Source organism: Triticum urartu, chromosome 7 (assembly GCF_003073215.2).
Source record: "Triticum urartu cultivar G1812 chromosome 7, Tu2.1, whole genome shotgun sequence".
Lineage (NCBI taxonomy): Eukaryota > Viridiplantae > Streptophyta > Magnoliopsida > Poales > Poaceae > Triticum > Triticum urartu.
In genome coordinates, this window is record NC_053028.1 from 621,178,747 (window position 1) to 621,190,361 (window position 11,615).

The 11,615-nt window shown below is 48.5% G+C and overlaps 1 protein-coding gene across 1 annotated transcript; it reads left to right on the plus strand.

The window, feature by feature from the left end:
- Positions 1-5,382: 5,382 nt before the first annotated feature.
- On the plus strand, positions 5,383-6,731 carry LOC125520184 (DIBOA-glucoside dioxygenase BX6-like). Its single transcript, XM_048685024.1, has one exon. The coding sequence runs from the start codon at positions 5,514-5,516 to the stop codon at positions 6,564-6,566; it is 1,053 nt and encodes a 350-aa protein (XP_048540981.1). The 5' UTR covers positions 5,383-5,513; the 3' UTR covers positions 6,567-6,731.
- Positions 6,732-11,615: the final 4,884 nt, after the last annotated feature.

Genomic DNA, 11,615 nt, shown 5'->3' on the forward strand with positions numbered 1-11,615 from the left:
GTTCAGAGACTTCCAAATCTTCAACCAAGCTCTGCTTGCTAGACAGGCATGGCGCCTGCTAATTAAGCCTAACAGTTTATGTGCGCATGTTTTAAAAGCTCGGTATTATCCAGATGGACGCCTGGAAGATACGATCTTTTTGGGGAACGCCTCCCCGACTTGGCAGGCTATACAATATGGCCTCGACCTCCTGAAGAAGGGTATCATATGGCGTGTGGGGGATGGACAAAATATCCGTATCTGGCGCGATTGTTGGGTGCCAAGGGAACCATCATGCCAACCTATCACACTGCAGGGCACATGTCGGCTGAGGAGAGTGGCCGAACTCCTGGAGGCGGACGGGTCCTGGCGTATGGACCTCCTTCGTCGATACTTCCTGCCTGCGGATGTCGCCGCGATATCCAGTATTCTCACATCATCTCGTGTCACTGACGACGTCATCGTCTGGGCGCCGGAGAAGAACGGTATCTTCACCGTTCGTTCCGCCTACCGGTTTGCCATGGACGAGCGCGAGCGTCCATTGGCCACCGCCACGAGCAGGGCACCGGATGGTTGTCACGCCATCTGGAAGACCATATGGGGGTGCCCCGCTCCCCCGAAGGTACGCGTGTTCGCTTGGAGGATTGTGACAAACTCACTAGCTACTTGGGCTAACAAATTTACTCGGCACCTTGAGATATCTGACATATGTCCCGTTTGTGGTATGGAACGAGAGGATGTGTTCCATGCATTATGCAGGTGCCCCATAGCGAAGGAACTATGGCATGCAATGGCGCTTGACTGGCACATCCCGAGGGTCGAAGCAATCTACAACTCGGGCCCGGAGTGGCTCTTTATGCTCCTCGAACCACTAGACGAGACGGCGCGTATGGTCGTACTGATGACCATGTGGAGGATTTGGTACGTGCGGAATGAGATAACACATGAGAAAAGGCCTCCGCCTACTGAATCTTCTCATCGGTTCCTGCATGGATATATTAGCTCGCTTTTATGCCTCCACCAGTACCCAGTGGTGATGTTGTCAAAGGAAAAATGGTGCTCAATGCCCTTCCGCCACCCTATAAGGCCAACGCCGAGCCTAAGGAAGAGTTGCGCTAGATGCCTCTTGAGTCAGGTTGGACGAAGCTAAATACAGACGGAAGCTTCATTCCATCCACAGGTATGGCAGGAGGTGGTATGATCCTACGGGATGCACATTATGATATCATCTATAGCACTTGTCGGGAAATCCGTATATGTGATAACGCGTTGGACGCTGAGCCACCGGCGCGTCGGGAGGGGCTGGAGCTGACCCTCCATCGTACGGTGCTGCCCATTTTGGCCGAGCTTGATAGCGCGGAGGCGGTGTCACTGATCACAACACACTACAAGGATCGATCAATACATCGCATGTTGGTTAAGGAGATTCAGAATCTGGCCTCAACTGAGGATAGGAAGATTTCTTTTCCTCGCTGTTGTCGGTCGCAGAATAAAGTTAGTCATGAACTTGCCGCGTATAGCTGTAGCATTCCCCGTACTGCAGTATGGTTGCATTCGAGATTAGATTTTGTTGTAAACTTGGCATTGGCTGAGAAGCCTCCGTGAGTAATGAGAATCTCTTTTTCTCCCAAAAAAAAGGGCCATGGGCATTCTAGCAAGCCGGGGAGCATGCCACCGCCAAGTCAGGGAGGACGTCCACCGGAGGAGGTTTCAGTCTTTTTTCTTTTCTTACAGAGCTTAGCTTAAGTAGCTAGTTCTAGTTGACATGTGTTGGTGGGATCTTGAGAGAATGGGGTACGCAGAAAAGATCAAACCACTTCGTCATCTTCATGCAAAAAAAAGTTAGGGTCTTTGAAGTTGAGCCTGCCCTCCATTGGCGTCCTACATTCGCCACCAGTGCCAGACATGCCAAACCGATGAACTGGGGTCTAAGAGGTCCAGCTGAAAAATCTTTATTCGTACGAGCAACGTTCGGGCGGATAGCCAGAACAAACGAAGGATCTGGGGGATTCAGTTGAAAATCTTCTTACGGCCGAGGCACTCGAGCCCCGCTGCGTCGTCCTCGCCGTCCATCCACTATCACGCCGAGAGGTAGCTCGGCACGGACCAGTGGTACGGCCGCGTGCGCGGCGCCGAGGAGCACGCCCACTCCGCACGATCGTGACCTGACCCCCAAGCCGACGCTCTGCTCCTGTCCTGACGAGGAAGAAGACACCATGTAACATCGCGCTCACCTTTGGGGCCGGGAGAGTGGGGCGGTTTTGTCGAGACGCAGCGGACGGTGCAGCTCGATCGTGGAGGCGGAGGATGCCACCAGCCGCTGGTGCTCGGCGCCAAAGACGAGAGCGTATGGCTGGCACGCGCGCACGACAGTCTGATCCCACACGTACTACGTTGTAGGCCCAATCGACCACGGCCGTTTGATCGACGCAACGCACGTACGAAGTACGAACCGTGTCGCGTCGAAAGGCATGTGACGAACACGTACGTTTCGCATGTATGCGGTGTTTTTGTTCCTTGCCTTGCAAGACCTCCATACTTTCATGGATCTATATTTGATGGATTTGCTCGGATCTTGTTATTGTTTGTCTATATTCGTATGTCTTTGGGTTAGATCATTTCGATCTACATTATTTTTCATTGACGGTAGTTGATTTTCTGGTGCGCTGGTTCTATGGAGCCTTAGCATGACGGATTTTCGACTGTCTACTAAACAACAAGTTGTGCCCGACTCCGGTGATGGAGGGACGATGATGGCGGTGCGCCTTCGGCTCGCTTCAGTGCTTGTAGTTGTCGCTACGTGGTCTATGAATCTGAATGTAATTTTTATTTTTTCTGGTGTTCGTTCTATTACCATGATTCAAGATGAATAGATTGAAACTTTTCTCGCAAAAAAAAGACCTTCATAATTTACCCTTCTTCTTTTCAAGAAAACTTTCAATTTATTCATCCATTGTCATGTCAGCACAAAAAACATCAGAAATAATAAATATTACATTTAGGTTCGTTGAGCCGTCGTCCAAGCTCCTCCTTCATTGGAGCTGGCCAAAACTTATTGTAGTAGTCAATCAGAAAGTCGTCGTGCTAAGTCTTAAAGAACTAGTGCATCAGAAAAGCAACCGCCGTCGATGAGGAGAAGCGTAGATCAAGAAAATCCAACTTATAGACACATGAACGTAGACATAAAAAACCGGATCCGCCAAGATCCACCGAAAATTAACATCGACTGAATCTCACCAGATCCGCTGGAGATACACCTCCACACGCCCTAGATGCACTGCGTGCCAAGGACTAGCGGGGATGACCTTATTCATCTTCAGGGAGCTGCCATCGCCTCACTATCCTGAGCAGGACAGAAGTCATAATTAACCTTAAAAAAAATTTAAAACGGGGCATGAGCCCTCTCGCCGGCAAGGGCATGTCCATCATGCCCCCTTGGCCCTAAGGCCACCGGAGATGAGGTTGACCGATGACAATGCCGAGGGAAGCGAAGAAACCCTACTCCTCTAGGCACTCGTGAGACGAGGCCGAAGGGTTACACGTTGGCATATGCAAGGGCATGTCCACCACGCGCCCTTGGCCCTAAGGTCACCAGAGATGGGGTTGGCAACGGCAATGCCGAAGGAGGCGAAGAAACCCTACTCCTCTAGGCTCCTGTGAGGAGGCCGAAGGGTTACGTGTTGGCATACCATACCCTTTGATTCCTCTTCTCATTGATACACAATATTAATCCTTCCGTGAGGGCTGGTTTTACTACCAAATGTTCCAAGTAAGTGCACATAGATATTGGCAGTTTCTTCCATCTATTGATGAATAACCGCTCGCCGTTTGCCTTCCACTGACATGGATGAAGGCAGCCATGAGCGCCATCCAGGAGAGTTGTATGGCGGTGAGGCAAGAGACGATGCTGGTGCATTTTATTTTATTTTTGCGAGGAGAGGATATTGGTGCATTTGAAGTAGATATAGGAGTTGCTTTGTACTCTCTTGAACCTATAACCCGAGGCATTGTGTATGTAATTGTGTCGTGTATAAATAATGTTATGGTTCATTTAGAAAAAAGGAGTGTGGCGGTCCTTTTCGTGCGGCCAGCACCGTGCTTGATACCCTCATAGCCACCGATCCTCCGCCCCTAACACTAGCTTCTCCGTCAAGGTCTCTCCAATTTACATCTGTTGTTGTTGTGTGTCGTCGACAACTTCTCTAGCTTTTCATACTTTCAAAGGTTAAAATTGGCGGCATTGCCAATTGCAGAAACAAATTAAAGGGATCCACCATTTGCAAGTTACTATAAAGATTATTTGTTGCTACAATTGATTTTTGCCCTCTCTTTCGTAGCCTTCTTCTTCCTCTTCTCTGTCCATCGCCTTCTTCTTTCACTTGTCCTCTCGCTGCCAACGGCCAAACTGTTGGGCCCCACTACCCGCGGTAGGTTCCTGCTTCCACACCACCCCGCTCTGCCCAAGCCGCCTTTTCCGTCTCAACCATCTGTGGCCAACCGCATCTCCCGCACGCTCCCGTGACCCTCCGTACCCGCCAACCGCGCTAACTCCCCTTTCACATACAACATTGTCGCTAGCCTCGTCGTCCCCGTGCATCTTCGGGTCCTTCCTGACTTGGCCTTGCCGGGACGCCGCCACGGCGGGCCACTGATCTCTATTGGAATTCGTCCAAGGATTGATCCCATCAAAAATGTGAACACACGCACCCAAAAACTTTTGATGTGCCGTTTGTAATTCTCGGTAGATCGGGTGGTACGTTGCTTGTAGTCGCCTAGTCGGTTACTACTACTCCACTGGTGCTACTAGCACACGTACGATAAGGGCAACACGCTAGCTACTACTACTAAACTTTGTCACGTTATCTACTAAATATACTAATGCTAACTCTACCATGACTCGGCCAAGACCACGTGCACAAAACTGACTCAAATTGCCACTGACTTGCACGGATATGGCTCAAGGTTACTCTAACACTCCCCCGTCTCTCCATCGACGGTGCACCTCGCCTTCATCTTCCAGAAAAACCGACCGCGTCATTTTCATTTCCACGCAACTTACCCATACCAAACGTGCTAGCTAGCTGTGTCTTTGCCATAGTAGTGTGGTAGCACACACGTACCCGCACCATGTGCACCGTTCTCAGCTCTTACCATACAGACAAGACGCCCGTGAAATCGTTGCACCGGCCAGTACCAAAGGAGTGGTCCGGTTGTTTTCAGATTCCAAATCGACGGCGCCACCCGTGCCAATACTAGGTGGCGGCCATGGCGGGTACGCAAGCGCACGATTGGTGCGTGCATGCATGCATGTCTACGCGGCAACGATGGAGACAAGGCATGCAGATCGCATGTGATCCGTCCACGTCCACCGGTCCACACCAGCTGCCCGGCCGTGCAGTACTCCACATGGACGATGGATCCATCGCCCACCCACCGGCTCGTCGTCCACGGGTACAAGTACTCCGTGAAGCGTGAGTGCACCGGCCGTGCTAGCTAGCTGGCCTGATTCGCGTGAGTTCATCCATCCATCCACCATGGCCTCCGACCGCCTCGCCGCCCTCAAGGCCTTCGACGAGACCAAGGCCGGCGTGAAGGGCCTCGTGGACGCCGGCGTCAAGGCCGTCCCGGACATCTTCCGCCACCCTCCCGACCCGCTCCCCCAGTGCACCAAGGTCGCCGCCATCCCGGTCGTCGACCTCTCGGGTCCCCGCTCGGAGGTGGTCGCCGCGGTGAGGGAGGCGGCGCGGACGGCGGGCTTCTTCCAGCTGGTGAACCACGGCGTGCCGGAGGCGGCCATGTCGGGGATGCTGGCGGCGGTGCGGCGGTTCAACGAGGAGCCCGCGGAGGCCAAGGCGCCCTACTACACGCGGGACGCCGCGCGGCGCGTGCGCTACAACTGCAACGCCGACCTCTTCCGGACCCTGGTGGGCAAGTGGCGCGACACCATCTACATGGACGACGTGGACCGGCTGGCGGCGGGCGAGGAGGAGGAGGTCCTCCCGCCGGCGTGCCGGGGCGTCGCGCCCAAGTACACGGCGCAGATACGGATGCTGGGGCGCGCGCTCTTCGAGCTGCTGTCGGAGGCCCTGGGCGTGCGGCGCGGGTACCTGGAGGAGGAGGCCGGCTGCCTGGAGACGCTCAGCGTCGCCGGCCACTACTACCCGGCGTGCCCGGAGCCGCACCTGACGCTGGGCGCCGTCAGGCACAACGACCCCGGCTTCCTCACCGTGCTGCTCCAGGACGGGGTCGGCGGCCTCCAGGTGCTCACGGACGTCGAGGACGGCGAAGGGAACGTGTCCGCCGCGTGGGCCGACGTGCCGGCGGTGCCGGGGGCGCTGGTGGTGAACGTCGGCGACTTCCTGCAGCTGGTGTCCAACGACAGGTTCAGGAGCGTCGCGCACCGCGTGGTGGCCAACAGCGTGGGGCCCCGGATGTCGGTGGCGTGCTTCTTCAGGGCCAAGGGAGCGACCGTGTGCGCCCCGGTGGTGGCGGACGGGGGTGGCCCGCCGCGCTACAGGACCGTCACGGCGGAGGAGCTGCTCCGCTCGTCCGGGAAGCAGAACGGGCTCCGTGACGTGAGGCTCTAGCTGGCGAGCCTCAAGAAAGCAGAGAGCAGAGACGAGGCGTGAATGCATGTTGGGACATGGTGATGAAATGCGTGTCGATGAAGTTGGAGCTTTGCATGAATTTGCTTATCTTTGTCTGAAAAATAAATAAATTTGCTTATCTGCTCATGCAAGCAAAATTGTTCATGACTTTGGAACTTTGCCCGAGTTTGCTTATCTGTTCATGCAAGAAAAAATGTTCATGAAAGAAGCAAACTTTGCTGACCGATGCCCTTAAACCGTACAAGAGCTTAAACTGCTTTTTTTAGGGGTGAAAAACAATTTATTCGTCATCAAAATACACATGAAGTGGGATACAAGAAGGGTTATGGGGATTCCCAAACCACATGTGGCGTTCCGGACCCTGAGAAAGAGCAAATTTAGCTAATCTATGTGCCTCATAGTTAGCGGCACGACCCTCGAACCCAAACTTACAATTAAACATAGTAGCTTTGAAATTTATTTCACTAATGATAGCGCCATACCGGCCTCTGACCCCCTTAGAAATGTTTGAGACAACTTGCTTGCAATCCAAGGCAATGATGAACTATTGCAAATTGAGGTCCTCTGCCAATGCTAATGCCTCCCGACATACAAGAGCTTAAATTACTGACGAAGTAAGAAATGGTTAGAAGAGATGGCGCGGCCCATTCCGTAGATGAGGCTCTCTTCATGCGTTGTGTGCTCCAGTACTTCGTCAGCTGTTCTTTGCTTTGTAACTTGTGACTAGTACTAGTAGAGCAACTTGAAAATATATTTACAAAGGTACAAATTAACGAGTGCTAAAACTCTGTCGACCGAGATTTAACTAAGTCTCAGTCGACTGCATAGCCGATCTTTGCATGAAGATTTGTCCTGGACTGAGCACCATTCAAAGGACCTCCAGCATTTTGTACCACTGTTTGCAACATATCTTCCTACTGGTTGCAGCATATGTCTTACTGATTCTAGCATCTTGTCTCACCGGACACCAACATCTGCCCTCGTCGACTGTAGCACGTCGTCCCATCAGTCACGACACCCGCCATTGATAGTTGCAGGCTTGCAGCATATAGTCCCAGCGGTTGTAGCGTCTATTGTGTTGCTTGTAGCCTGCTTGCAACATTTTTTGTCGCTGGTTGTAGCATCTCGTCTCACTGACACAACATCTGCCCTTTTCGGTTGTGGCATGTCATCCCATCAGTCACAACATTCGCCATTGATGGTTGCAGCATATAGTCACAATGATTGTAGCGTCTATTGTCTTGCTTGCAGCATGCTTGCAATATTTTTTGTTTTCGGTTGTAGCATCTAGCCGTGCCACTCGTGATACTATAGCTATGGTGATGTCACTTGACTCGGACGTCGTTAAGTCTAGTGATTGGGTTATAAAAACACCCATTAATTAAGATGTTTCATTGATCATATAGGTTTCTAAGTGGCTCGGATCAACGTGTGCTTGAAGGTTTCCCACGCCACAACCAACTCACGAATCATTTTCCTCTTCCTCACAATGAGAAACTCAAGCAACTGGGGTTCTACGCCTCCTGCTTGTAGCATAGAGCCCATCAATATCAGAAATTCAGTTCCAATTATCATATCCTGCAAGCACAGCAGGGGTGCCCTGAATAAGGAATTCCATAACTCATAATACCTCTTAGATAATGCAAGACCCTTTCTAGTGCATGCCAATGGTCATCACCTAGGTTGGACATGAACCTACTCAGTTTCTCACAGCAAAAAAGATATTTGGCCTAGTTGCGCTAGCTAAGTACATGAGTGAACTGACAATTTGAGAGTATCTTCATTGATCTCTCATTTTTTTCCTTGTGCTTTCTGAGTGTCACACTAGGATCATAACGTGTTGGAGAAGTCTTGCTACCCATAAAAGTGAAATGGCTCATGGCCTTCCCAACATAGTGAGATTGTGTTAGAGTAATTCCACTCTCATCCTTTATCAGTTTGATGTTTAGAATCACATCAGCTTCTCTCACATCTTTCATATCAAAGTTCATTGATAGAAATGGCTTGACATCATTGATCACATCAATGTTTGTACCAAAGATTAGTATGTCATTCACATACAAACATAATATATAACACCATCTCCCTCGCCATGGCGATAGTAAACACATCTATCAACCTCATTAATGACAAAGGCTGCATAAGTGAGAGTTTTGTCAAACTTCTCGTGCCACTTCTTAGGAGCCTGTTTCAGACCATACAATATTTTAACAACTTGCACACCTTTCTCTCTTCACCCTTTACTACAAACCCACATGGTTGATCCATATAGATTTCCTCTTCGAACTCTCCATTTATGAAAGATGTCTTTATGTCCATTTTATGAGCAATAAGACCATAGGAGGCAGCCAAGGAAAGTAGTACCCGGATGGTGATTAGTGTAGCGATGGATGAATAGGTGTCGAAGTAATCTTCACCTTCTTTTTGAGTGTATCCCTTGGCCACAAGACATGCCTTGTACTTCTCAATAGTATCATATGGCCTAAGCTTCTTTTTGAACACCCACTTACACCCCGCACGTTTGCAACAATAGGAACGTTCAGTTTGCTCCCAAGTACTATTAAAAAGAATTGAGCCTATCTCATTATGGACAACTTCCTTCCAGTCATCTGCATCAGGAGATACATATGCATGTGCAATAGACGGGGAGTCTCATCCAGAAGGTACAAAATGAAATCATTGCCAAAGCATTTTGCAATCTTTTGTCTCTTACTCCTCACAGGATCTTCATTGTCATCCTTTTCAAGGACTTCCTCGTGTGGTTGTTCAAAAAAAAAACTCATCAGAGGACCTAGATTCGGAAAATATCTCACGGGAAATTCTAGCAATGATATGCATATCTTTCATATGAAACATATTCTCAAAAAATATTGCATCACCAGATTCCAATCAACATGCATATTAGGCACCTCATATTTAACCACTAAAAATCTATAAGCAATTCTCTGATACGTCAGCAACGTACCTATAATTTTTGATTGTTCCATGCTATTATATTATCTGTTTGGATGTTTTATATGCACAATATGCTATTTTATATTATTTTTGGGACTAACCTATTAACCTAGAGCCCAGTGCCAATTCCCGTTTTCCCTTGTTTTAGAGTTTCGCAGAAAAGGAATACCAAACAGAATAAAACTTTCGTGATGATTTTTCTTGGACCAGAAAACATCCAGAGGACTTGGAGTGCAAGTCAGAGAAGCCACGAGGCAGCCACAAGGACGGAGGGCGCGCCTAGGGGGGTAGGGCGCGCCCCCACCCTTGTGGGCCCCTCGTGACTCCACCGACCTAGTTTCTTCGCCTATATATTCTTGTATATCTCAAAACCAACAGAGAGAGCCACGAAAACACTTTTCCACTGCCGCAACCTTCTCTACCCGTGAGATCCCATCTAGGGGCCTTTTTTGGCGTCCTGCCGAAGGGGGATTCAATCACGGAGGGCTTCTACATCAACACCATTGCCCTTCCGATGAAGTGTGAATAGTTTACCACAGACCTATGGGTCCATAGCTAGTAGCTAGATGACTTATTCTCTCTCTTTGATTCTCAATACCATGTTCTCCTCGATGTTCTTGGAGATCTATTCGATGTAATACTTTTTTGCGGTGTGTTTGCCAAGATCCGATGAATTGTGGATTTATGATCAGCTTATCTATGAATATTATTTGAATCTTCTCTGAATTCTTATATGCATGATTTGATATCTTTGCAGGTCTCTTCGAACTATCGATTTGGTTTGGCCAACTAGATTGGTTTTTCTTGCAATGGGAGAAGTGCTTAGATTTGGGTTCAATCTTGCGGTGTCCTTTCCCAGTGACAGTAGGGGAAGCAAGGCACATCTGTATTATTGCCATCAAGGATAAAAAGATGGGGTTTTCATCATATTGCTTGAGTTAATTCCTCTACATCATGTCATCTTGCTTAATGCGTTACTCCGTTCTTTATGAACTTAATGCTCTAGATGCATGCTGGATAGCGGTCGATGTGTGGAGTAATAGTAGTAGATGCAACATCGTTTCGGTCTACTTGACATGGACGTGATGCCTATATTCATGATCATTGCCTTAGATATCGCCATAACTTTGCGCTTTTCTATCAATTGCTCGGCAGTAATTTGTTCACCAACCGTAATATTTTCTATCTTGAGAGAAGCCTCTTGTGAAACCTATGGCCCCCGGGTCTATTTTCCATCATATAAGTTTCTATTTTCCATCATATAAGTTTCCGATCCATCATATTAGCTTACGATTTACTTCCTTTGCAATCTTTTACTTTACGATCTATAAACCAAAAATACCAAAAATATTTACTTTACCATTTATCTATATCTATTAGATCTCACTTTTGCAAGTAACCATGAAGGGATTGACAACCCCTTTATCGCGTTGGGTTTGTTTGATTGTTAGTGCAGGTTTTTGGTGAATTGTGCGTTGTCTCCTATTGGATTGATACCTTGGTTCTCAAACTGAGGGAAATACTTACTCTACTTTGCTGCATCACCCTTTCCTCTTCAAGGGAAAAACCAACGCAAGCTCAAGAAGTAGCAGGAAGAATTTCTGGCGCCGTTGCCGGGGAGATCTATACCAAATCAAGACATATCAAGTACCCATCATAAACTCCCATCTCTTGCATTACATTATTCGCCATTCGCCTCTCGTTTTCCTCTCCCCCACTTCTAAACAATTTTCGAAAAGATTTTCCCTTTTCTTCGCCCTTCTTCCATTCGTCTTTTCATTTGCCCTTATGTCTTACTTGGTTTGTTTGCTCGTTTGCTTGGTATAATTGTGTGTTTATTAAAAATCAGAAGCAAAGAGTTTATGGATCCTCATCGACTTTCTAATCTTTTTAAGAGATCCAATTATGATGAACCAATTGCTAGTGAGTTGCGTGCACCAGATTATCTTTATGAAGTTTTGCTTGAAATTCGCGAATCTAAAATTGTGATGAAATTTGTGAAGTGATTCACGATAGTTCCTTCAATGAAAATCATGATTGCAATGATGTTATTATAAATTCTATTAATGTAAA